The 27954-nt window shown below is 38.6% G+C and overlaps 2 protein-coding genes and 1 long non-coding RNA gene across 6 annotated transcripts in view; 1 reads left to right on the top strand and 2 right to left on the bottom strand.

Moving 5' to 3' along the window:
• The window catches only part of LOC136266164 (uncharacterized), a 30419-nt gene extending 6046 nt beyond the window's left edge, over window positions 1-24373 (bottom strand). Inside the window, exon 1 of the long non-coding RNA XR_010705929.1 lies at window positions 24042-24373. This is a non-coding gene — a long non-coding RNA (uncharacterized lncRNA). The remainder of the gene's footprint in view (window positions 1-24041) is intronic.
• LOC136266493 (uncharacterized) lies at window positions 10244-11581 on the bottom strand. Its single transcript, XM_066061508.1, has 3 exons — window positions 11471-11581; window positions 11003-11162; window positions 10244-10907 (listed from the first exon to the last, which is right to left on the bottom strand). Exons 1-3 carry the CDS (start codon window positions 11579-11581, stop codon window positions 10435-10437), a joined length of 744 nt encoding a protein of 247 aa, XP_065917580.1. The 3' UTR covers window positions 10244-10434.
• On the top strand, window positions 11989-22499 carry LOC136266569 (uncharacterized). Of its 4 annotated transcripts, none has more exons than XM_066061572.1 (19): window positions 11989-12136; window positions 12423-12564; window positions 12938-13046; window positions 16106-16341; window positions 16948-17012; window positions 17096-17233; window positions 17491-17679; window positions 17862-17967; window positions 18159-18340; window positions 18573-18786; window positions 19381-19521; window positions 19684-19806; window positions 19908-20035; window positions 20560-20644; window positions 21125-21274; window positions 21768-21829; window positions 21887-21978; window positions 22036-22228; window positions 22278-22499. In XM_066061572.1, exons 8-17 carry the CDS (start codon window positions 17881-17883, stop codon window positions 21969-21971), a joined length of 1257 nt encoding a protein of 418 aa, XP_065917644.1. In that variant the 5' UTR covers window positions 11989-12136; window positions 12423-12564; window positions 12938-13046; window positions 16106-16341; window positions 16948-17012; window positions 17096-17233; window positions 17491-17679; window positions 17862-17880; the 3' UTR covers window positions 21972-21978; window positions 22036-22228; window positions 22278-22499. The 4 variants fall into 4 exon arrangements, with proteins under 4 accessions (XP_065917644.1, XP_065917643.1, XP_065917642.1 ...); XM_066061571.1 differs by having other exon boundaries at window positions 16948-17026; window positions 22036-22220; XM_066061570.1 differs by having other exon boundaries at window positions 16948-17026.
• Window positions 24374-27954: the final 3581 nt, after the last annotated feature.

Genomic DNA, 27954 nt, shown 5'->3' with positions numbered 1-27954 from the left:
TCTTGTACAGTAACTTCTCATTATATAAATGAAATTATGCACCATAATGTTGTATAGTTGGGAACCCAGAAGTAATAGGATTTATTGTGGAAACTTTGTTATGCTCTTCACCAACATTATTTTGAGGTTTAATCCCTACAACAGAATATTGGTATATCACTTCAAGTGTTGTTTTTATGCAAAAAAAACAACTGATAACTAGCCTACTATACAGAGATGGAACCATTTATGCAAGCATCAAACATGCAAAATGCAAGTGTCAATAACCATAACATGATATATCTTAGCAACAGATAAATAGAAATGAAGTAAATAAAGTTAACAATAAAATACAATTGCATGTAAAACTCTCTCACAGCTGTGCTGTTAGTTGCATGCTTATATTAATAAAACATAGCAGTCCATCATGGAACATTGTATTGTCACCATTTACAAGTGAATGAAAAATATTGCCAAAGCTTGGCCATTGCTCAGCAAATCGTTCCTTTCTAATAGTTATTAACTCTTGTCTTCCTCTTAAAGGGTCTTGTCCAAACTCATTGAATATAGTTATATGTCCTCCGTTTTCTTCGTACATTCTAACAGCTTCATCTGCTGCTGGAACCAGAGTGTTATCAATTTGCTTGGTCTGATTATTTCGTGCCATCATCACATTCGGGATGCCTTTGTTTGTACCTAAAGTAATGGTGATAAAAATTTCATAAAGTAGCTAGCTATCTATAGTGAAATATACCTGATATGCGATGCTCGTTCCAGGCTGTCACAAACATTGTAGTCCCAACTTGGCTGACGTGTAAAGTGTACCAGATCGTCTTCCAGGTTGAAATCGCCATTTTCTTGCATTTCTATTAGAGCGGCCTTTATGGGGTAGTTGACCCTTCCGTTGACCTCTACCCATATCCTTTCGATCACATGATTCTATTACAAGACACCAAAGCAAATCAGTATGAACATCACATGAAATGAAACAACAGTTATTGTATGTGTGTCCCACTCTTATATCATTGTTTTAGAATGTCATCTAGTCAGCATTAATATATTGTTTTTTTTAATTTGGGGGTTTACCCTGCTTATCCAACTACAATAGCTGCTGCTAAACATCAGTAGTCCACTATAGGTTATTCTTGTTACATCATGATAATGTGACAAATACAATCTCACTTGAGTAGAGGATGTCTGCAGGTGAGGTGGTCCAGAAGGGTTTCGTCTATATCCTGCCAGGTGTTCTTGGATGTACAACATAAGATACCACTCCCTTCCATGGTCAACCCTGATCTGATCCCACATACCATAATGGCATATGGTTTGCCTAAACAATTCAAATGCTAATAATTAAAAGAAATGTGATTCTAACAATACTTCATAGAATTTTAATAATCACTGTTAACGTTATGGATGAATGTGTGGGTAGTAATGCAGTGCTAGTGTAGTTGCTACAAGTAATGAAGTACCTGTACACTATATCATAGATCACACTGTTGTTTTTAATAGGCATAGTGCTAAATGCCACAATTTTCCGGCTAAAGCCATCCACTGCACATATGTGGGTCACATCAAACATAACATTTTTTTCATTTTGGTCGATGTGTAGTTTGTGACCAAAATAATCTGCCCTGTATGTTGTAGGGTTTGTCATCCTGGCAGTGGAGTTTGTACGGGCACGGCAGTACACAGGTGAGACATATCTCAATGATTCGCCAACTCTCTTTTCTCCTGTTCTGATTCCCCTTGATGCCAATACCCCTGTAAATGTTCTGCGTCCATACACAGGACCCACCTATATGTATATAACACATAGTATGGTTTTAAATAAATGGTTATATCATGTTGTACCTCACTGACAGCAGCGGCTACGACCTCATCTAACTCAGGTTTTGTCAGCCGGCTTGTTTTGTGAATGTTCCTTTCACGGCAGAACCTATATATAGGATGAACCAATCTAAGGACTATATTACTTTTGTATGCTGATTATTCATAAACATATATGCAAACCCTATATATAGCTACAGTGTACATTGAATGAAGCCTACATTTGGGTCTCTAAAATTTTGCCATGCATTATATAGCAATGTAGCTATACTATTAAATAAACTGGTAGTGAATTACTACACATATATGATTCTCAGTCTTAAATTACTTAGCCAGTAATAATTGGAATCAGTGTATTAGTTAGACTATTCATGATCATAATAATGGTGATCGTCTGGTCTGGTATACAATATAGTACCTAATGTTTGCGCTTCAATGTGGGGCTAGACTGGTCAATGGCGGATCCAGGATGGGGCATTTGGGGCAAATGCCCCCCCCCCTCTCCTCCTTGTGGAGGAGCCAGCCATGCTTCTGATTAAAACAGCTAGTAAATTTTATGTCAGGCCAACCAAGATTAGTTTAAAACTTACAAAAATATGCACATTTTACTAGCATTTATTACAAATTCACCTGAGACCAAAGCGAAACGGAAGTCAAACTAACTGTAAAATAGTCACCCAGCACCTTCGTGCGTACTAAGCGCCTCTAAAAATAATTATCGTGTTGTTGTTATTTAAGACATTCAGAGCCTTTTAAACAGTTTTAAGACTTCACAACCATCTGAAAAGGCCAAAATGGCAAATATCAACAGTGAGACACCACTAAGAGGTGATTATTTGCTGCTTTAAAAAAGCAGCACTGAACTATAGAGAATATGGTTCTCCCCATGCATGCAACCACCTACAACTTACCCTGTTTGTGCCCCTCCCCTAGCCAGCTCCTGGATCCGCCCCTGCTGGTGATATTCACTGTAGAGCATGCATGCATGTATACATACAAGCTACACAAACACATGTGGACAAGTAGGTAAAAAACTAAAACTAAATGTTTAGCCTACACCAGTATAGTGAGACCACTGTTGGAGTATGGATCGGCAGTATGGGACCCCTACTTGCAGAAGGAGATACAAAGTATAGAAATGGTACAACGGCGTGCTGCTCGTTGGGTCAAGTCAGACTACCGATATAACAGTAGTGTTACATCTATGTTAGCAGATCTACAATGGCCATCACTTCAATACCGACGATACGTGACTAGATTAAAAGTATTCTACAACATTGTTTACTCCTCATCAGTCTTAACAGTCCCAAATTATTTCACCAACACCACATATCCAACCCGCCACCACCACCCCTTCCATTTTGAGATTCCGTTTGCTAGAACAGATCATTATAAATTCAGCTATTACCCCAAATCTATCCGCGATTGGAACAATTTACCAACTGACACAATAGAATCCCAATCTCTACAAGTATTTTTAGATAAATTATAACTGACTCTCATCTATGTGATTTGTAATGTTTTTTTCCTTACCTGAACATATCAGTTTGTAACTGTGTTTTCAGTAATCATAATCATAATCATAATCATAAAAAAAAAAAATTACTAGCTACTTAGGCGGTAATCTAGCTTGTTAGCCCGTCTCAATCAAACATGATGCAATTAATTATTGTTGAAAACTGAATGCACGGACCCTTTATATAGCTAGTTATATTATCTATAGTTATATACCCATAGCTATTACCTACGTATGCAGCACTAGTGAGCTCTTTTTGCAACTGTAAGTAACTATATATATAATACAGTTCTGACTCTGCAACGGGCTTGCAGCTGTTTGTAGCTATATACAGTAGGTTCATGTACCAAGCTACTTAGCTAGCTATATGTATACAAACCTCTCCAATGAGCGAACACTCAGTCCTTTCCTGCTAGGATATTTGTATTGCAGGTGAAGACTCATACGTTTGTGGGTCCATCGCTCCTTCTCTATTTTCTCCCTTATGAACTCTTCCAACTCATCCAGCAAGCGTATCCCAGCCATGGCTGCTGGCCCTGAGGCTAACTAAGGCCAATGAAACTTGATTAGCAGTTTCGCGTCACCGCCCACATCCCTTCACTAGCACCCGCATGGAATTTCATTATTGGCAATTTAGATCGAAATACTCTAATAGAGCAGTCACTTTTACTCTAATAAAGAAGTCACTTTATTATAGGCATGCCAGGAGTACTAATATTCTTTTTATTCAAATGAGAAGTGTTATCCATGCAATTTTACAACACTTTAGTGACAATATGAAGGTTTCTGATCTCAGCACACCCTGAGTCAGATAATGAATAATGAATTAAAACCGCCCGCCCGCATCAAAATTTCAAAAATCTGAGCGAGAAACTAGTAATCAAGTTTCATTGGCCTAACTATCTGTACATTATAATTAGCGCATCCCCTCTAGTTGAGATTAATTAACAAGCAATGATAGCTAGCTAGATAAGATCTAATCTTCACATAACAATAGAGCTAAGTAGCTAATTGCAGTTAGTATAATTATATTGCTAGTGGAGGCCTGCACTGAGCATTTCAATACTTGCTACATCAGTACTGAATCACGTAATCATGCACTGACCTATCAATGTCAACCCCACTCCCACCAAGCCAGTACGGGATATGTGGGGGTTGGGCAGCACAAGTGCTTTTTTGTGTCAAATCCCCTTCGTCACATGGTGCATGGGACTATATGTGGGATTTGACCTAATAATTATATAATTCGTCCCAGCTAGGTAGGGGAATTTGACTTTCCACTTCATCAAATCCCCACTATATCCACCCTACTGTGGGTGGGGCTTGACATTTATAGGTGCAACAAAAAATACACTTCAATTAGCTTCTTATGTAGTTACAGTGAAACTGTATACATCTGTACACACACATATGTACACATACACACACATACACACACAACAAAAAAATGGTAATATTTTTAACATCATTAGCTATATATAATTATAACTACAGTTAATTGCATCCATGTGAGTTAATTGTATCCATGTGTTTTAGGCCAGTAGCCTGTAACAACAGCAAGCATAAGCAAATAAAACACAGCCCATATGCTAATCACTACTACTCACTTTGGTCTCCTTCTGTACAGCTACACTTTAATTTTCTCTTGATACAATGTAAAGCAATCCATGAGCAGGTTGTAATCTTATGGTTAATTAGCTATCCATAAAAAAAATAAAGTAATATTGTTAATTCATCTAGAAGAATAAAACAAATATAATGTAATGTTTAATTATGTCTACAGGGAATCCATAGTTACATGGTGCTATAGAGTATCAGTGCAAAGGCACTCTGGGAATACTGAGTGCCTGGGTCATATTACATAAACTACCAATGCCTCCTCCCCACTTCCCGGGGTTATAGTCATATTGGCTAGTGAGGTGTCATGTGCCCCTATTATTTGTCTAGCAGCTACATGATCATGATACACACACACACACACACACACACACACACACACACACACACACACACACACACACACATGCACACACACACACACACATACACACACACGCACGCACACGCACACATGCACGCACACGCACGCACACACACACACACACACACATGATACATGGCACAATCACACTGCAATTGTTAAACAATCGAAATTAAATAAAATATATATGTACCACATGGATTGCAGAATGGAAATAGATGGGTGGTCATAGTATAGTTCAGTCCAGTGGTTCAATGCACACATATGGTAATCCCAAATGAAACAAAACCACACTGGTTAAATGGTACAATGGTTGGTTGAACAATAGAAGTTATATTTATGTACCACATGGATTGCATAATAGAAAAAGGAGTGGTTTTTTTTTGTGTGTGTGTCTGGCTGTTTAATTTAGAAGCCAATGTGGTAGCAATGGTTATAATTAGCACTGGTCACTTCCATTGTTTGAGGCTTGGTCTAATTGTTTTGCATGTCTTCCATCTAAAAAAAAAAAGTATCCTTCCTGCTTTAATTTCGACTGAGACAACATGCACGACTTGTACATTTCATCTACACCACAATCTAGCCATCTATATATCAACTGCATGTATTGTTAGCTTGTAGCTGTACCATAACTGTCAAATCGATAATTTTTTTTTAAACAAAAAAATGAATAAACAAAAATAAATCAACTGGCTAATAACTATATAGCAGACGATATGCTGGGGAAGACAAAGGAAAATTATTTTTAAATTAATTAATAAAAATATCATATAATTGTCATATGGTCTGGCTGTATAGCTACACTGACTACAAGCCTGGCTAGATTTGAAATTGTTTGGACGTATGAAGCGATATGATTGTAAAATGATCATATAATTATAGCCATAAAGTGGTTGTATGCACCTTTTGATGTACTGCACAAACTATATATCCTCTCCTCCACCGGTACTTTACCTGTGCTAGTCATGATTTCCCCCCCTTTTTCACACACTCTCCACATGTTTGCCGTACTTGCACACACACACACACACACACACACACACACACACACACACACACACACACACACACACACACACACACACACACACACACACACACACACACACACACACACACGCACATACACACATGATACATGGCACAATCACACTGCAATTGTTAAACAATCGAAATAAAATAAAATATATATGTACTACATGGATTGCAGAATGGAAATAGAAGGGTGGTCATAGTATATAGTTCAGTCCAGTGGTTCGATGCACACATATGGTAATCCCAAATGAAACAAAACCACACTGGTTAAATGGTACAATGGTTGGTTGAACAATAGAAGTTATATTTATGTACCACATGGATTGCATAATAGAAAAAGGAGTGGTTTTTTTTGTGTGTGTGTCTGGCTGTTTAATTTAGAAGCCAATGTGGTAGCAATGGTTATAATTAGCACTGGTCACTTCCATTGTTTGAGGCTTGGTCTAATTGTTTTGCATGTCTTCCATCTAAAAAAAAAAAGTATCCTTCCTGCTTTAATTTCGACTGAGACAACATGCACGACTTGTACATTTCATCTACACCACAATCTAGCCATCTATATATCAACTGTATGTATTGTTAGCTTGTAGCTGTACCATAACTGTCAAATCGATAATTTTTTTTTTAAACAAAAAAATGAATAAACAAAAATAAATCAACTGGCTAATAACTATATAGCAGACGATATGCTGGGGAAGACAAAGGAAAATTATTTTTAAATTAATTAATAAAAATATCATATAATTGTCATATGGTCTGGCTGTATAGCTACACTGACTACAAGCCTGGCTAGATTTGAAATTGTTTGGACGTATGAAGCGATATGATTGTAAAACGATCATATAATTATAGCCATAAAGTGGTTGTATGCACCTTTTGATGTACTGCACAAACTATATATCCTCTCCTCCACCGGTACTTTACCTGTGCTAGTCATGATTTCCCCCCCTTTTTCACACACTCTCCACATGTTTGCCGTACTTGCACACACACACACACACACACACACACACACACACACACACACACACACACACACACACACACACACACACACACACACACACACACACACACACGCACATACACACATGATACATGGCACAATCACACTGCAATTGTTAAACAATCGAAATAAAATAAAATATATATGTACCACATGGATTGCAGAATGGAAATAGAAGGGTGGTCATAGTATATAGTTCAGTCCAGTGGTTCGATGCACACATATGGTAATCCCAAATGAAACAAAACCACACTGGTTAAATGGTACAATGGTTGGTTGAACAATAGAAGTTATATTTATGTACCACATGGATTGCATAATAGAAAAAGGAGTGGTTTTTTTTTGTGTGTGTGTCTGGCTGTTTAATTTAGAAGCCAATGTGGTAGCAATGGTTATAATTAGCACTGGTCACTTCCATTGTTTGAGGCTTGGTCTAATTGTTTTGCATGTCTTCCATCTAAAAAAAAAAGTATCCTTCCTGCTTTAATTTCGACTGAGACAACATGCACGACTTGTACATTTCATCTACACCACAATCTAGCCATCTATATATCAACTGCATGTATTGTTAGCTTGTAGCTGTACCATAACTGTCAAATCGATATTTTTTTTTAACAAAAAAAATGAATAAACAAAAATAAACCAACTGGCCAATAACTATATAGCAGACGATATGCTGGGGAAGACAAAGGAAAATTATTTTTAAATTAATTAATAAAAATATCATATAATTGTCATATGGTCTGGCTGTATAGCTACACTGACTACAAGCCTGGCTAGATTTGAAATTGTTTGGACGTATGAAGCGATATGATTGTAAAACGATCATATAATTATAGCCATAAAGTGGTTGTATGCACCTTTTGATGTACTGCACAAACTATATATCCTCTCCTCCACCGGTACTTTACCTGTGCTAGTCATGATTTCCCCCCCTTTTTCACACACTCTCCACATGTTTGCCGTACTTGCACACACACACACACACACACACACACACACACACACACACACACACACACACACACACACACACACACACACACACACACACACACACACACGCACATACACACATGATACATGGCACAATCACACTGCAATTGTTAAACAATCGAAATAAAATAAAATATATATGTACCACATGGATTGCAGAATGGAAATAGAAGGGTGGTCATAGTATATAGTTCAGTCCAGTGGTTCGATGCACACATATGGTAATCCCAAATGAAACAAAACCACACTGGTTAAATGGTACAATGGTTGGTTGAACAATAGAAGTTATATTTATGTACCACATGGATTGCATAATAGAAAAAGGAGTGGTTTTTTTTGTGTGTGTGTCTGGCTGTTTAATTTAGAAGCCAATGTGGTAGCAATGGTTATAATTAGCACTGGTCACTTCCATTGTTTGAGGCTTGGTCTAATTGTTTTGCATGTCTTCCATCTAAAAAAAAAAGTATCCTTCCTGCTTTAATTTCGACTGAGACAACATGCACGACTTGTACATTTCATCTACACCACAATCTAGCCATCTATATATCAACTGCATGTATTGTTAGCTTGTAGCTGTACCATAACTGTCAAATCGATATTTTTTTTTAAACAAAAAAATGAATAAACAAAATAAACCAACTGGCCAATAACTATATAGCAGACGATATGCTGGGGAAGACAAAGGAAAATTATTTTTAAATTAATTAATAAAAATATCATATAATTGTCATATGGTCTGGCTGTATAGCTACACTGACTACAAGCCTGGCTAGATTTGAAATTGTTTGGACGTATGAAGCGATATGATTGTAAAACGATCATATAATTATAGCCATAAAGTGGTTGTATGCACCTTTTGATGTACTGCACAAACTATATATCCTCTCCTCCACCGGTATTTTACTTGTGCTAGCCATGATTCCCCCCCCCTTTTTCACACACTCTCCACATGTTTGCCGTACTTGCACACACACACACACACACACACACACACACACACACACACACACACACACACACACACACACACACACACACATGATACATGGCACAATCACACTGCAATTGTTAAACAATCGAAATAAAATAAAATATATATGTACCACATGGATTGCAGAATGGAAATAGAAGGGTGGTCATAGTATAGTTCAGTCCAGTGGTTCGATGCACACATATGGTAATCCCAAATGAAACAAAACCACACTGGTTAAATGGTACAATGGTTGGTTGAACAATAGAAGTTATATTTATGTACCACATGGATTGCATAATAGAAAAAGGAGTGGTTTTTTGTTGTTGTTGTTGTTGTTCTGGCAATTTATTTTAGAAGCCAATGTGGTAGCACTGGTTATAATTAGCACTGGTCACTTCCATTGTTTGAGGTCTGGTCTAATTGTTTTGAATGTCTTCCATCTAAAATTTTTTTTCCACTTGTTTTTTACTTTACGTAGCCTTTCTCCCTTGACACTAGGGGATTTGACAAATAAATTCACATTTGTACTTAGCTAGCTAGCTATAGATACACATGACACGGCAACTGAGCTCTGCAGCCTTCAGTCCTGGTTGGTTAGCTAGCTACGTAGCTTGGGAACATGCGTGCATGTATATGCATATACTGTAGAATACGGAACACTTACTAGTGTATTTCATAGCCCATGGTCCATGTCTGTTGCAAATCTTCACTGCTTCTTCTCCAGTCATGCCGGATCACTCGTGAAAACCGCTATAATTTTGAATTTGTCACGTGATCGTGAGACTTGGTTGATCATGCGCGTTGCTACGTAACCTGTGTTATAAGCACTTTCATGTCAACAGTCATATACGGCCAGATATCATCTAGTTTTATTTTAGTTTCTCTAAACCCCATCCCCATCCTCTCCTTGACTTTCAACTTGTTTGTTTTAAATTTAATGTCAATTTAAAGATTGCATGTGATCACTTACAATACAAATAATAAATAATATGAGCAATGTAGCTAGATAGCTACAATGACTACAATAACAAATATTAATTCAAGTGAAATATACCTGTAATTATAATAATGAAGAAGGTTACAACAAACTACTAGCTAGCTATACAGTTTAACTTTGGTCAACTCTCATCTCCAGCAGTGTCAGTCTCATCTTCTAAGTAACTGCTTACAGCAGTAATCAAGCCATCAAGACCGAGAACTTTGACAGTCTCAAAGTCCGTGTCCCTGCACAGCGGGCAATTTGCTGAATGACTGGTTGCCAGCAACTGCTGAACACATTGTTCACATCCTACGATTGACTTGCAGCACATTGATACAACCATCGGTGGCCTTATCGGGACCACCTGACATATACAACATTTTAATATATCTTTCAGTTTGTCCCTTAATGAGATTGGCAATGTCCTTTCAATGATTGATCTTAAGCCTCTAAACTCATCCCTCATATCCCTCAGTTCATTTTTGATCCTTTTGGCAGCACGAGGTGCCAGCTCTTCGTCAATGTCATCGTCAGCATCATCTTGAATCATATTAAGATCCCTCTGTGTCACGGCATATAATTTCCTTCTGGGTGCCTTCCAGAAAGCTAACCCTGAAAATGATAAAGTTATACATACGGTAAACCACAAGTCCTGTATTGTTACTGTGTACAGTATATGCACATTGCTTTTACATACAGCTAGCTACCTTGAGTGGCAGATGAATTTTCAATTTTTAGGCCATTTTTTGTCACAATAACGTGATCCGATCCCCACTTTTGTTGTATCGCAGCCAATATAAACTCAGTGTGAGCCGTAGATTCTGTGATATTCACAAATATCTGGGCTTTATCATGAGGACAAAGTAGCTAATTCCAACCCAACAAACTATATATTTCTGAGATCAGCAATCAATACTCTATCTATTGAGCATATAAAAAGCCCGTTTTTCCAAAATTTTAAGATCAGTCTGGAATGCCTACTGAAGGGTCAACCTGTATGTGAAAGGAAAAAAATGCAATCTATGAAGTACTTAGCTATAGCTAGTTTAAAACAAAAAAATATATATATATAATAAAAAACACCATTATACACTGTACGTATAGCTATGATATAGCTAGCCATAGCAATCCTGCAAGGTAGATCCACGTCCCTCTGTTAGCTAGCTATAGCTAACCTGAAACAAGCGGCGGAGATTTTCAGTAGTCACTTGATGCATGAACACATCAGCTTGCTGTTCTCCCTTCTGCAGGGTAATTCGATCGGATTGAGTAGCCCTATCAGCCATATGGTTACGCAAATGCAGTTTATCTGATGCCTGTCACAGCACGTAGGCTATTTATACCTTGTGTGCAGTAGCTACTAGCTACCTCTACTAGACCTCAAACCACACTTTCAAATACAATACACATTATGCTCCTTCTTTGTTCGACCTGTAGCATTCTTTATTAGATACTGGATTTGACACGTAGTTAGCTAGCTACTCTGACATAGAGGTTTAGCTAGGTAATTAAGAACTATACGGCTGCTTGCCAGTTTAGTTCTTTCTTCTAGTACCCACTAACCACAAGTTTCTATACTGTGCCGGAATATATAGCTAAGTATAGAGGTCTTCAGAAGATTACGAAGTCACGCATATTATCGTATACCGCATGACGTATTGAGGATTACGTAACCGAATCTGGCAGTGTTTTGACAGTCGCCATTTTGGACGTGTTCTAAGTAATGCCTTTCAACTGTGTCGGGTACAATTGTGACTATGAGCAGGGATCCTGCGAGTATAGTTTTCATCGCTTCCCAGAGAATAGGAGGGAAGCTTGGGAGGCAGCGATTCGACGCGAAGGTTGGAAGTCTACGGAGTACAGTCGCTTGTGTAGTGCAGTTAGTGTTCGTAAATCGGATGGCTGCATGTTCGAGGCTGCTAAGGTTCAGTCATGGATTTTTTCTCCTTTCTCCACCTTTTCAAACACACTTTCTGGAACAACTTTAAAACAGGCTGTAGGACCAGGCAGACCTTTAGCACTTGTGCTGTAAAGTCTTAATAAATAAAATTAAAAGTTGTCATTTATGTACATTTAGTTAGAGAGCTTTTATTGATTGTAGTCCCATTTGTTACTGTGTGTTTGTAGGACTACTGATCATGGCAGTACTCCATCTACAGGGGGGCTGAAACTAACATCATGGCAATGCTGCAGTATTCCTACAATTGAACACTTTTATGGAACGTTGTAATGATGTGTTGGAACTGGTAGTGACCATCAGACACTTCAAGTGAGTTGGCTATTTCCCCGTCTCTCTCTGTGTGTGTGGGTATCTGTGTGGTAAATGTATGTATGTGGGACCCGCACAATGGTGACACTTGGGACTAACTGACTGTTGATGTCTACTGAGATATTTAGTGGTGTCTGGGCCTGACAAGAAGTGATGGGAAGTAAAATGCTTATAGAAAAGCTACATGCTATGAACTGCTTGTGACTGCTCTATTGGAGTATGTGTGCCAGCCAGCGACATGTGATGGTACCATTTGTAGATGACCATAAATAGTGGTCATCTTGTTGCTTCACATGTGATAAGGTTATGCAGTAGTATATTAATGGTCTGGTATGGATATTATATCCCTAATACAGTATCATTACTACTGTAGGGAACTGGAAGGAGCAGTTAGTGTGGACAGTGACAACAAGGAACCAGTATTAACTGATGTTAACAAGAAGTTTATCACTTATATGGAACAGTTCCAGAAGTCTACCAAGGTGTGTAGTGTGCGTGTGTGTGTGTGTGTAGTATGTGTGTGTAGTGTAGTGTGTGTGTGTGTGTAGTGTGTGTGTAGTGTAGTGTGTTTGTGTGTGTGTGTGTGTGTGTGTGTGTAGTGTAGTGTGTGTAGTGTGTAGTGTGTGTGTGTTTGTGTGTGTGTAGTGTGTGTGTGTGTGTGTGTGTAGTGTAGTGTGTGTGTTTGTGTGTGTGTAGTGTGTGTAGTGTGTAGTGTGTGTGTAGTGTAGTGTGTGTGTTTGTGTGTGTGTAGTGTGTGTGTGTGTGTGTGTGTGTAGTGTGTGTGTGTAGTGTGTGTGTGTGTAATGTGTGTGTGTGTGTGTGTGTGTGTAGTGTGTGTGTGTGTGTAGTGTGTGTGTAGTGTGTGTGTGTAGTGTAGTGTGTGTGTGTAGTGTAGTGTGTGTGTGTAGTGTTTGTGTGTGTGTGTTTGTGTGTGTGTGTAGTGTGTGTGTGTAGTGTGTGTGTGTAGTGTAGTGTATGTGTGTAGTGTAGTGTGTGTGTGTAGTGTGTGTGTTTGTGTGTGTGTAGTGTGTGTGTGTGTGTGTGTGTGTGTGTGTGTAGTGTAGTGTGTGTGTAGTGTGTGTGTGTAGTGTAGTGTGTAGTGTAGTGTGTGTGTAGTGTGTGTGTGTAGTGTGTGTGTGTGTAGTGTGTGTGTGTGTAGTGTAGTGTGTAGTGTAGTGTGTGTGTGTAGTGTGTGTGTAGTTGTGTGTGTAGTGTAGTGTGTGTGAGTGTGTGTGTAGTGTGTGTGTGTGTGTGTAGTGTATTGTGTAGTGTAGTGTGTGTGTGTAGTGTAGTGTGTGCGTGCGTGCGTGTGGTGTGTGCGTGGGTGTGTGTGTGTGTAATGTAGTGTAGTGTATTGTGTAGTGTAGTGTGTGTGTGTGTGTGTGTAGTGTGTGTGCATGCGTGCGTGTGGTGTGTGCGTGGGTGTGTGTGTGTGTGTGAGTGAGTGTGTGTGTGTGTGTAGTGTAGTGTGTGTGTGTGTGTGTGTGTGTGTGTGTGTGTGTGTGTGTGTGTGTGTGTGTGTGGGTGTAGTGTAGTGCATGTGAGAAGTTACATGCAACATCATAACTATCTCTCATTGTATACAGGACTTGTTGTGTTTTACTGACGATGATATTTGGATTCAAAATTTTAACAACTTTCAATGACCTTTATACTATCTAGTTTACCTAATACAATGCTGAGTGAAAACTGCATGCAGTGGTATGAAATTCCAGATTGGTCTCAGAGGTTTTCAGAAACTTGTCACGCAAAATCAATATAACCTAATAGAACATTCACCATAATAGAGCAGTTATGCCTCACCCACGCAGGCTTGTTAAAACCATAGTTAGACCTTTCATCTATTACTATGCATATTTGTCAAATAAGACAACCCACAATGACAACAATATCTAGCAGGTGAAAGGGTCCAAGGTAGTCTTTTACAACTACCTGTGTTTATGATAAAACTACATGTAGCACATGGTTTCATTACATAAAATACAAATGTAATTCTGGACATATGAGCATCTGAGCATTTTTGGACACCTGATATTGGATCTTTAAGTAGTAAGTGAGTTAATTTAGAAGTGGAAGTAGAGGGATCAAATGATAAAAAGCAATGAAACAAGTGATTTAAATGATGGCAACTATTACAACATAACTTTGTGGGAAAATCCTTAATGGTGAGATGCCAATGTAAGGATTTTCCCACAAAGTTATGTTGTAATAGTTGCCATCATTTAAATCACTTGTTTCATTGCTTTTTATCGTTTGATCCCTCTGAATTAACAATTTTTAATTCACTAAATTGTTAACTTTTTTTTTGGACATAGGTATAGCTATATTATTGATCTTCGGCACTATTAGAGTATCTCGATCTTGCTGCTTGTTTCATGCGAGCTGCTCAATTGCTAAATTTTACAGTGTAGCACTATATACTTGTAGCGGATGAAAACGTACTGTCAGACAGTAGCCATTCTCTAGTGATCATTTTAAAGTACTGTATGTAGTTGTTACTTTGGTGATTTTCAGCTGCATGCACAGCAACTTTCTGATGGCTAGCTGTGTCTCCAACTCAAAACTATTGACCACTTCAAAGTTGGCATAACAATTCCATGATTGCATGCACAACTCTACCTTAGGTCTGTTGCATCACTGTGACACCCTACTTCAGTTGTTTACCTTTTAAATTGCTTTAGCATCAAATGTTTACTTAATTAAGATGGTCATTTGAATATGAGAATATATCATTGAATTGACAAGTGTGCAGTTGTTAAAAATATTTGCTTACCATAATGCATAAAAAGATCACTGAGATTCAACAAGCCCTATACAGTTACTAAACGTATATAGTGCACGCTATGACTGAGATACCATACATGGTACAGGTATGACATGTCATAGTGATGCACTTCAACCAGTAAAGTTGATCCTTTCTTAACAGACCCTAAGAATGCTGTACATTTGACCTCCATATTGAGACAGTTTAGTTTTGAGGTCCATATAGGCTAGAGGTACACTGATCGGTCATCATCCTTGTTTTTGCATGTTGGTATTGAATTGGCAAGATGAATTAAAAAAGCCGCAGATACAGACGTGCACAAATGTACAGTACCGCTCAAGCACAACGTTGCACTTGCTCGTACACTTATGATCACGAGTCCATGAATAACAAGCTAATAAAGGGGCGTGGCACCTGTTCACATGCGAGTATTTGCAAGAGCAATCGATCTGCAAATTCTTGCATGTGAAACAGGTGTCACTCCCCTTTATTAGCAAGTTATACACAGACTCGTAATCGCGAGTGCATGAGCGAGTGTGAAGTTGTGCTCGGGCAGTACTGTATAATTATGGTCTTTAGTATCCCAGCAACGTCACTACTATATTAGATCAGCTTTGCTTATCAGCTTAATAGCACATTATTTATACCGGGTGTCGGAATATTGATGTTGGCGCACATCTATATAGTAGTGTTGATCTCTACCAATACAATAATACATCTGAAAAAAGAAAACAGAGAAATAATCAGTTGATCTCATGTGTATAACACTACTTGCAGTTGATATCTCATGGTCTGGATGAGGTCACTTGGAGTAGTCCGAGGTTACAAGACTTTGTAGCTGACACAACAGCACTGATCAGTGGTGACCTGCACCATATCATGAACGCTGTGTTGGAGAGGATGGCTAAGGTTGACGGCATCATTGACACATGGACACACCTCGGGGGCATGAGTGTATTTAATGATGAGTCTGGACAGGGGGTTCCCCTGGAAGATCTGGATCAGAAACACAAGTAATGATAGTTGATGTGGTGTATTAAGGGGTAACATGGTCTTGTTACCTGTAGTGTTCAGAGGGCTAATTAGACATACTGTTACTAGTATATAACCTGTTTTATTATTGGTCCATGTGATTTGCAATACATACTAAGAAACAATGGGGATCACTAGTGTTTGCATATTACCAAATTTATATATTTGGCATGTAAAGGTCATCCGACCTCACCTGGGAGCTGACAGTCACCCAGTAATTAAAGTAGACAAATTAAGTGGTCATTGATTTGCAGTTGTCTTTTGTGCTGCTAAATTTTCTTCATTAAATCCCAGTTGGTTTTGTTTTCAATGGTATGGTATGCTACTGGTTTAGACTGCAGTGTGATGAGTGCTAGGGGCAAAATTAGTGATTTGGTAAGGAATTGCCAATTTCACCAACTTTAGTTTATTGTTACAATATGTAGTATAGTTGAGGATTGTGGCTGTGGTGAAGAATTTGCTTGAAAGTAGCACTAGGCTATGACCTTTAGAGCAATATCATTAGTCCGTTAGTTGTGTGTTAGTTGTGTGCGTGTTTATACCCAGTCTCCCTCATGTTACATGTTTGTTGTATTGTTATCCCTCAGGGAATTGTGTGATTGTGTGGAAGCCATATTGGTACCATGAGGTGAACGTATCAGAGACCTTGTAGGTGAGATATTTGAGGTGAGTACTGTGTGATGTAGTAACACTATAGAGTGGTTCAGTTGTATACATGTTCCTCCTTCTGGTCAGGTGGTTGAGATCAGCCATGATAGTCCATCGTGGCACTCCTTCCTTCATCACGTGGATCACATGATCCTCAATGGACTACGCTACACCATTCTCAGTGCTCTCAAGATCCTCAGTGACCGAGTGGCCAAATATGAACAGGTACAAATTGGAGCCATAAACAAGTGGTCCCCAGTAGCTGTATCAGAATGGTATATACTGTACATCCCATAAGGTGACTTGTATGACCATTAACCTCACCTGTACTACCAAAGCTGACAGTATTGAGTTTGTACTGTGAATAATACTGATACAGGGGCCACCAGAAATTACATGTGTATATATAGATTTATTATAAATTTTTTGATTATTCAATGACATTGGCCAGTGATGTAGTTTACTGTATTTGTTGTGGTTAGGGTCAGTCAATTCCCTGCCTAGTGAATGTTTGATTAGAGCTGGTGGGGTCGACGATTAGTTTCACTCCTCCCCTGGATCAGCAGACTGCACTAGAAAGTGTTCCTGAAGTTGTTAGGAGGTGGATGGAGGATTACGTGTTGATGGCTAAAGTTATGAAACCGTTCACTGCTAACAGTGGAACTACTGGGGTGTGTTGTATTGATATAACAACATATTGCATGTGGCCTGTTAACAGGATTTTAATCAAATTATTGTACATGAAATGAATGGTATTTAGTTGCAGGTGAATATGTCTACACATTGTATTGTTGCTATTCTAGTATGTAGTGTAGTGTTGTCAACCTGCTACATGGCTTATATTATCCACTAGACATCCACAACTTGTTACTATGCAGTCATCCGTAGTGACAAAAAAGATCACTGCCAGCGTTGAAAAGATCTGTGCTCACCTGGAGACCAGCGCCAGGCAATGTCAGGTACTGTTGAACTTCCCATGTAATCTTTGTCAGCAAATAAATTTACTGCACTGTATGTGGAAAAGACCATACACTGGCCATGTTAAATAGTCACAGTGTTTTGCAAAGCTCTAGAGTGGTTCTGTCTGGTGACATCTCAGCACAGTTCCTAATAGTCCATGGTAATAACAACTATTGTGTTCTTGTTGTAGTCACTGAAGAAAAAGTTTGCTGAAATCACATTCTTGTGGGACCAAGATGTGAAGCATACGTTTGATGACTTTCTCCAAGGTAACACATTGCCGCGGCCACGGATGGTGCCACGACCAGAGTCTGTCAAGCCCCGACCATCCTCCATATCAAATCGAAGATCACGATCAAGATCATCAACTAGGTAGAGTGTGATGTTGTCTGTTATATGATAAGCAGCCTTGCTATGCTCCAGCAAAATTTTGGCCAAGTTTATATATTATGTTTTCTTGTTTTAGAGAAGACCTGTAAAGACCAAATCTTTTTTCTTTTAAGGCTTCCCGTGTTGTGAAGGGTTTAATAATATTTCCTGATTCCATACCATTCATTGTTAGCTTGATTTGTGTGCATACATCACTGATTCATCTTCTCCTCAGCCGATCTCACTCGATGATAGCCAGTGCATCACACAGAGTTGGCAGTAGTAAGTCTGCTGTTGGCGCTACTGATTATGGTTTCCTTCACTCGGCAACAAGCAGTATTGGTCACATGAGTACCTATAGGGTACGATCGGTGTTGAGTCGTGAAGGAGAGGATGAGAACAATAAGCCATCTATTGATGACTTTGATGGGGAAATCTCCATTTTTAAGGTTTGTGTGTGATGTGTTACCAATATATCTGTCTACCGTGAAGAAGAGTGTACTAGGCTACTGATTGTCAAAATTTTAGATGACAAAAAGCACTACAATTGACCAAGCTGTGTTCAAATACTCTAATAGAACAGTCACTTAATCATAGATACTATTGTGATAGCAAGGGAGAGATTGGAAACTCCATTGGTAGACTCAATCCTATGCAAATTCTGCTTACACACTCCTACAGTTAGGGCAAAATTATCCCTCTCTCTTCCTCCTAGGGGCTTGTTGTATGCCAAGACATTTGTAGCGAACAATGAGGTCTTTCCCTTCCCATGCTCACCTTAGGTAGCCATCATGTGATATTTCAATGATGGAATGAGTGCCACACCCTGGCTCGCACAAGGTCTATATGCTACTGCACATTATGTTCTTCTTGTACAACAAGGAGTGCCGGTGCACGAAACAAGACTTCCAATCACGTGTTGTTAATATATACCATGGGATGATTATTTGATAACCTTTGAAGTCATGGTATCCATCATGTTGGTGTGCTACATGTTCTGCTTATAGTATCACCATCCATGACATCATGTGTAACACTTGCAGGATATCCACGATCAGATATTTGAAGTTGATGACTTTGTTAGTGTTGGTTGGATTGGTGTGAATATGAAGCCTGCCAAGCACCTTGTGTGTGCCTTTATTACCAAGTGGATACACACGTATACTAGCTTCTTGACCAAACAGGTTGTGTGTGTGTGTTTGTGTGGGTGGGTGTGTGTGTGGGTGTGTACATGCGTGTGTGCGTGCATGCGTGTGTGTAGTGTGGGTGTGTACATTTACATTTAGTGTCCAGTAAAGTGTTATTAGTGTTGATATATGATTTTACACGATCTACTTCACTACTAGACAAAGTTAGCACTGGATGCACTGGGCAAGTTCCTGGAGGAGACAGAACCAGTAGTGGAGCACTTGTCCTATGATCACCACAGCATGGAGTCCTTTATGAAGTTGATGAAGGTGTTCACTAAGGTGTGCTACGGCTCTACTATTCCATTGTGTTAATGTTTTTGCATGATTTTATTTGCTTGATATAATTTATGTGGTGTGTGTTCACCACAACATCATTACAGGTTGGCTCCCAACAGAAAGTTGTTGATTACAAGTTTGGTGCTGTCCACCGTACACAAGTGATACTGGAGAAATATGGCTACCCTCTGTCTCATGATCAAGTCCAGTTCTTCCATCATCTGCCGCAAAGGTGACCTATATGTGGAACTGACTGACTGACTGACTGACTGACTGACTGACTGACTGACTGACTGACTGACTGACTGACTGACTGACTGACTGACTGACTGACTGACTGACTGACTGACTGACTGACTGACTGACTGACTGACTGACTGACTGACTGACTGACTGACTGACTGACTGATAGATGGACAGTGGTATCTTGGTTATCAGTTAGGAAAGCGAAACAAAAAAATATTTTTCTCACTATAAAGAGACGGATCCACTGGTTTATTAGTTACAACAACTCCATTATTGCTTTGCTGTTTATCCAAATGGTCTAAAATGCATCTAAAGTATTTTTGTATATGCTGTAGTATGTGTTGTTTACCTGTGTAGTGTGTTTTAATAATATCGCAATAGCCATCAAGTTAGGTTTTCGCTCAGCAGATCACATTAACTACTCTAATAGAACACTCACTTTAATGTACATATAACTGATGGTCAACATAGCTGAGGTTTCAGGTGTATCATATCATATCTTATTACTAGGTGGAACAACTTGGAGAACAAGGTGTCACTGGCTAAACAAAGAATTAGTCCTCATGTACAGGAACAAGCTGAAATTGTCATGGAGGTACGTAGTCTTGGCTGATTGTCATTGTTAAGTGACAGTCTTCCTCAGAGAGAGATACTTCTTTAGCTAACATATTTTTTAGTTGTACACCACTACAATTATACGATTATTAACTTAGTTGTCATCATGTAAACTCTACCACTGGTTGTTGTTGATTTTGGTATTTACTGTATTATCGATAGCTTTTTGGATGAGGCTGTGAGCTTGATTTCTTGACTGTTTGGTGTTGTGCTTAGCCATTGGCGTATTGTGCCTTAACCTTTGTTACCCATGCTGGGTAGACATTCTACCATCTCGTCACTGTCTCTATGGTAATGTTATAGTTACCATTCCTAATTAGTTTATATTTCTATTAGACATTTCTCATTCAGTAATAGAACTTTTATTTTACTGACTGTTGCTCAAATGTTTTGCCTTCAAAGTTGTTTCCTAATATGGTGTTGTTGTTGTTGTGTTTACATGTTATTGTGTCCTTGTTAGGAACTGGAGAAGTTTAGTAAAATGTGTGTTGATCTTCACGAGGAGTTCTTGGTCAGTCCTTGTCTAAACTATGAGTGTTCTGACGAAGAAGCTGACCCTCTGATCAACCAGTATTACACTAAAGTGAAGGAGTTGAAGGTCACCGCTCAGGTGAGCATGGGAATATGAAGGGATGGTCAATGACCTGGGACCAGAGGAGGTTGAGCATGCATCTTGAGAGCTGCTTTTGAACTAGTGCAACTTTGTCACCTCATGAAGTTCTAAAAGGATACTTTAAATATTCATATCAGTGTGTCTGAAGTCATTATACTTAGTATCCCGAGATACCTGAGTATATCCCAGGACGTCTCATAGCATGGATCCACTAGATCCTACAATACTAAGTATGCCGAGATACCTGAGTACATCCCAGGATGTCTGATAGTGGGAAGCTTCTAGATCCTATAATACTTAGTATCCCAAGATACCTGGGTACATTCTGGATGTCTGATAGCAGGGTGTCTGATAGCAGGGAGCCTCTAGATCTTGCAATACTTAGTATCCCGTAATGTGCATGAGCATGATCCTCCCACACGAAGTTCTTTATATTATGTATGTATAACATCTTGCCACATACAGTATGAAAAATTCTGTTTCATGTTAGGTATTACAGTTGGCATTTGGCTACACCAATCTATTTTACTATTTCAACAACCACTTCCATCGGTATGTTATAGCAGTGTGTCAGTATGCACTTTGTGGTAATGTCTTTACTGCATTTAGTTTGTACAAGAACCTTATGCCCAAAGAAAGTTCAAACAAGATTTTCGTGGTTATGGTGTCGATCTCAGGACAGCAGTATGGATAAAAAGGAGGTAACACATACAGTGACTATTAATTTTGTGAAACACTTGCTATCATAAATACTCTAGACGAACAGTCAAAGTCACTCTGCTGAAACATTTGTAGGATGACATGCCCGCTATTCGTCATCAACTCTCTGCTAGTATGTCAAGTGACAAATAAAAGGCAAGTGCGAGGCAGGGGTCAATAAGAGAAGGAGAGGTCAATGAAGAGGAGACACCACTAGTAGTTATGCCTTACATCTGACCAACTGGTATGTGGGTAAGCAACATAAAACAAGTTTTATGTGTATTCCGATCTTAACGTTTAGGTTTAAAAGATGGAAAACCAGATTTTCACTGACAACTAAAAATTAAAGTAACACACACATTAGGATAGTCAATGTGATTGTATACATTTAAATGTTGTAATTGCATATGATGTAATCTTCTATTGATGTAAGTGTGTGTAACTGATTTACAATATATTCTGTATGTGTGCTTGTAATATAATATTTAGAATTTGTACATGTTATGGCTCTGTGTTAACTATCTATTCATACATCTTGTTCGTTAACTTAAAATGTAACAAATGGCGAGGAGTAGTTTAGTTGGTTTGCAACAATTGCAAGCGCTTTCGCACAGACCACATTGCTAAAGCTGGCAGAAGCAAAGCTCCTGGAAAGAGGAGGACACAGCAGAGTCACAACAGTCATAAGAAAGAGTCCTCAGAAACAAAGTCTGGCAAATGCAATGGATGGAGTGGATCACATTAACAATGATGACCTCCGACAGCTGAACACTGAGCCTTCAGATGAAGATTCCACTGCCGACATAATCCACGTACATTCAGTCTCATCAACAGTTCCTGAAAGCTACAAAGTGCCTGTTTAACTGAATGGCAATCACCTAGTGATGGAACTTGACACAGGAGCAGCAGTATATATCTTTGGTCAGTGAGAAGACATGGTCCAATAAATTGAACAGTCCTACATGTACACTGAAAACCACCTCGCTTAAATTGCATAGTTATCCTGACAGGAAGCTGCAAGTGTTGGGCTACTGCAAGCAATGTAACGCTGATTAGATGACTAGTCTCTCTGTCTTCACATCTTGCAATTGCAAGCCTTCATGATCATGCTTCCAAACATATTATTTGTGGTTATAGCTATAGCCAAATCATTAATCACAATGACTTCATTTTTATGAATAATTGTACTGACTGTTCTATTAGGATAGTTCGACGTTTAGCAGGAGCTAGTGCTGCAGCTCAAAGCCTGTATCTTGTAGCTGTGTAATGTAGATAATGCATTTAGCATGCTTCCTTTAAACAATACCGACACAGAAACCCTATAAAATCTTACAGTAAGGTCTGTATACAATGGCTTCAATTATCGCCAAAAAGCCACAGCAACCACCGTAACCATCGCATTAAAAGCTGGAAGCACTTAAAAATATAAACTTTGCAAATTGGAATTCATTAATTCCAACTTCCAAATACTATATCTATGCAAAGCATAAAACTTTAGCGCTTGGCGCGCAGCGCGCCAAAGTTTTATGCTTTGCATAGATATAGTATTTGGATGGCGGAGAGATCCCTGCATCTACCTACAATAGAATAGCAAATAATTTTTCACATTTCTTTCTGAGAAAGTAGAATTTGGTAATACTAATAAGATGACAAAAACCACAACTGATGTTCAGCAACATGATATTATAGTTCCAATACTCAGTAGGACCATCTGCACAGTCGTAGATGGTTTTACAGCTAGAACCACACATAGGTATTGACCATCCCTTGTTCAGTTATAACTGGTACAACAGATAAAAACAAACAAGTTATCTAATGTCAGATTTAAAAAAAAAAATTAAAACTCAACACATTCGACAGAGCCGTTCTTCCATGAGAGAATTCGTAACACCTATAGTGACACACACACACACACACACAATTTGATTTATTGTTTAACCTCAATGCAATCGGCTTAAGTTGTTCTTCCTTGCAGGAGGTACAAACAGTTTAATACATAGCACAAAAACGAGACACACACACACAGTGGTGTCAAGAATAAAACACAAGCTGCTTCTTCACCAACCTGTGAATAGCTCTGTGCTGCCAGGTGATGCGAGACGCCACTGACAAATCAGTTCATAGTGATGAGGCAGCCAGCGAGGCAGCCAGTGAGAGAAACAAGGTAAGAACAGTCCTTCTGAAAAAACGGCAGGAGGAAAGAGTTCTTCTAAACTGGCTCAATTTTTTCGCCCTTCTTTTCTAGCGGCTACCAGTCTGGCGGAGAACACGACGTTGTTGGCCCTGCTAACTAGTCGGCTTCAACATGTCAGTATCCAGGATACGTACACAACATTATCCGGAAAAAAATATTTCGTGAAAATTTTCTAAGTCCAAAGTGTGCCCAAAAAAAAATTCGCCCGGTGCTGCGAGCGAATTTTTTTTTGGGGCAGACTTTCAACTTAAAATGTTCACGCATTTTTTTTCCGGATAATGTTGCGCATGTAACACCGGATACTAACTTCGTCAAGACTCAAGAGCGAGCTCAAGAGACTTAGTTTGCAGGGCGTCAATGTCCCTCAATGTCCCTCAATGTCGTGTTCTCCGCCAGGTTGACAGTAGAAAAGAAGAGCAAAATGACTTTAGAAGGAAAGGTGATTTTTCACAGGCTGCCCCATAGATATACTAACCCCAGGTACCTGGGGTTAGTATATCTATGGCTGCCCCAACTGATTGTCAATGGTGTCTCGCATTTAATCTGAGGATACCTCGCAGCACAGAGCTACCCGGCAGTATCTGATTCACAGCTATTGGTGAAACTGATTCGCATGTGAGTATGAAGCAGCTTGTGTTTGCTAAATAAATGGACTGAGGATTAATCTACTGTCTGTCTTATTGAATTTAAATAGTGATGGTTCTCTCAGCTGAGCCATCATAGTCAACAGGGATTATGAATTCGATCTAGATAACTGAACAAAGAATATATTATAATATGGTCCTGTAAAACCTTCTGTGACCGGGATCAAGATGTTTGATCTCATCCAAATATTTATGGGACCTCGATCGCTTGACTTGCTAGTATAAAACATATTGTTTTGTGCTCTTCTGAGGACTTCTTGATTGCTTAATTCAGTACAAGCTAGCCTCTTGATCGCTTGATTAAATTTTAATACTGGTTGCAGATGGTTCTACAGGAGTTATGGTGTAGTGACTATACCATACTGAACAAGCAGCTGTGCTTTCGATTGCGTGTTGTCTTGTTACTTGTCAGAAAGAAATATGAAGGCATGAATTATGTGTTATTATAAAAACTAACTTCAAGTTCTTACAGACTGATATCTATTCAATAGGAAGTAACATTTTTCAGCATTTACCACTCAGCCATACAGAGATGGCAGCTGATTTTATGCTTATTGTGTTATAGGTATTACTCTTGGTATTACTTTATTATTACTACATGTATGTAAATGATCTGTGATCACATGTGTATTGAGTGTGATGTTCTTAATTTATAGGTGGATTAACTTCAAGATCGCAAACAACTGGTTTTCACAAAACCAACATCTAAACGAGAGTGAGTCCATGATAATGTGCAGCTGAGATGACTGCAATGAATTTGAGACAGGAACAAAGATCATGGTATATTCAATATATAGTTTGGCTTTACTATATAGACTGTGAATTAAGATAGCAACAATTGGTCTATTTTGTGATTTTTTGTTTTCATCAAAATCTTCCAAATGTGGAGTGTGGGTGGGCAGGTTGCATATATCATTACCATTATCCATTATCACACTATCTCACAGCAGCTTGGCCATGCCCAATTTTGAAAAGATTTTGGAGCATTTCCAATGTATAGTCTCAACTGATGGCATTACATCGTCTGTTTGACACACGTAGTTAGCTTAGTTCAACTTCTTACTTGTAAAATTCTGCAAACATTACAACTTTGGAGGGCTCACTGCACAAATCTGATGATCTAATAAGCATTTGTTAACACTCTGCAGTGCATTGTGTACCTTTGTACAACATAGCAATTTGAATAACTGACCTGTGTATGTTCAATTTTTCTTGTTATTCAGACAAAATGTTGGTTAAATCTGCAATAACAGGTATTTTGTGCGAAAGCAAAAATTACCCTCTGGTATGACAAGTCATGTAGCATGTAAGAATCATGTATGCATGATTATTGTAGTCCACAGAGGTACAGATGTAATAAAAAATTATTGACCTTTTAAACAGGTGACTAGGGGTTACTTTGCAGGCTAATATAACAGCAAGAGTGAATAATGATATCATACACTCTTGATAATAGTTCTACGTATATGACTCAATTATAGTTACAGTGAAACTCCTCCGGATTGTAGGCACCCTGTTTTTGGAGGACATCTGTCTAGGTCCTATATCAATAGCTGTAGTATAGTGAAACCACACTTAGCGACCACCTCATTACACTTTGTTACGGTGGTACCATCTATGAAGCCCAGATCTATTTTCCATAATATCTCATTGATTTAATTTTTGTATGTGGCCACCTTGTTAGTAACACCAGCAGCTACTTTCTGTAGGACCAAACTTATGAAATTAAAGTGGCCAGTAATTGAGCAGGCATTTAACCCAAGATTAAGTAACAGAAAGCCAAAATGACTAAAATTTTATTTTCACACGTACTAATCAATAAAGGAAAATTTCTTTGTATCATGCTTGTCATGATACATAGTTGACTATGAGCGACTATTCTTCTATTACAGTTCTCAAACTTGAGAACTCTGCATACTCAATGTCCAATAAATTTAGCCATCAAAGCTACACTTTTTATTCTGTTATTATACTCGATGCTTAATTCAGCTTATTTATTCCACTTACAGTCATTTCTGACTTATGCCTATACTGTATGTTTCATCTCTACCCAGCAGTAGTGTACTAACCATTATGATAGTGTAAATCACAGTGCTAAAGGCCACCTCATTAAAAGGGCCACTTATTTAGGGTCCCAAAAATGGCCCCATTTAAGAGGTTTCACTGTAACTCTTAACCAAAGTAAGTGTTTTTACAAATGACAAAACAAATTGCTGATCTTAAAGGGGTTTCGTTATATTCAAATAGCTAGTTTTGTAAATGTAAATAACAGTCTGTATGCTGTTTCTTGTACAGGAGCAGTAATAATATGAGTCAAGCACTCTTGGAACTTTTAATGACCCAGTGCATGAATAGGATGTTACCAACAAATGAATTGTCTGCAAGAGAAATAAACAGGTAGCTACAAGTACCCAAGTGTTTTCACACGCATAGTCAATGATTAATAAGTGGGTGTGGCTCAATGCAAGCAGCTGCAACAACCCATAAGTGGCCATTGCACCTTTTGCTTGATGTCATTCAGACTACCATAAGTGGACATGATACTACGTAGACAGTAGCTTGGTGTAGCTCACATTAAGCTTGACAAGGTGACCTCCAAGTAAAATATCTATGAATATGAAAAGTAGGTGTACTTTGAAATTTCAAATGACAAAATTAACAGTATCTGAGAACTGATACCAATTGTGCATAGCTATGGTAAACCTCATAACTTTCTGTTCTATCTCCCACATTGCTTTTGGTTGGACAGCAAGAGTATATACGTTGATACCATAAAGCATCCACTATAGCTGTTACAACAGTGGACTATAATTAATAGAAGTGAATGTAAATAAATTCCTTATAGCCGTCAGACACACACTACTAAGTGAATAGGACAAGATGTCAAGTACAGTCAGGAAACTAACTAAAATACTTCTGATACAAATTTGTTAAACAGGTTTACCATAATGTTAAACACTTGTAGCAAATAACTTGCTCTACATCTACTGCACAGCCTTTAGGTGTGGATTTTTATATTCAGTCCCAGTACTAGCTTTATATCTTACTGTTGGTAGTAAGTAAAAAATACTCTCAATTACACACTACTCATTCACCACTGGATAATACAGGTACACCAACAATCAAAGCTGTAGGGATTG

Source organism: Dysidea avara, chromosome 9 (genome assembly GCF_963678975.1).
Source record: "Dysidea avara chromosome 9, odDysAvar1.4, whole genome shotgun sequence".
Lineage (NCBI taxonomy): Eukaryota > Metazoa > Porifera > Demospongiae > Dictyoceratida > Dysideidae > Dysidea > Dysidea avara.
Note: the sequence above shows the minus strand (reverse complement) of the source record. Positions and strands in the feature narration are given on the sequence as shown.

Bases quoted from the DNA above. Each gene is read 5' to 3' on its own strand.
- LOC136266493 (XM_066061508.1), bottom strand. From the start codon at position 11,581: ATGGCTGATAGGGCTACTCAATCCGATCGAATTACCCTGCAGAAGGGA. The intron at 11,163-11,470 runs GTTAGCTATAGC...GGTTGGAATTAG, and splicing joins ATCTCCGCCGCTTGTTTCAG to CTACTTTGTCCTCATGATAA. The intron at 10,908-11,002 runs GTAGCTAGCTGT...TATCATTTTCAG, and splicing joins AAATTCATCTGCCACTCAAG to GGTTAGCTTTCTGGAAGGCA.
- LOC136266569 (XM_066061572.1), top strand. From the start codon at position 17,881: ATGCAGTCATCCGTAGTGACAAAAAAGATCACTGCCAGCGTTGAAAAG. The intron at 18,341-18,572 runs GTAGAGTGTGAT...TCTTCTCCTCAG, and splicing joins CGATCAAGATCATCAACTAG to CCGATCTCACTCGATGATAG. The intron at 19,807-19,907 runs GTGTGCTACGGC...ACATCATTACAG, and splicing joins TGATGAAGGTGTTCACTAAG to GTTGGCTCCCAACAGAAAGT.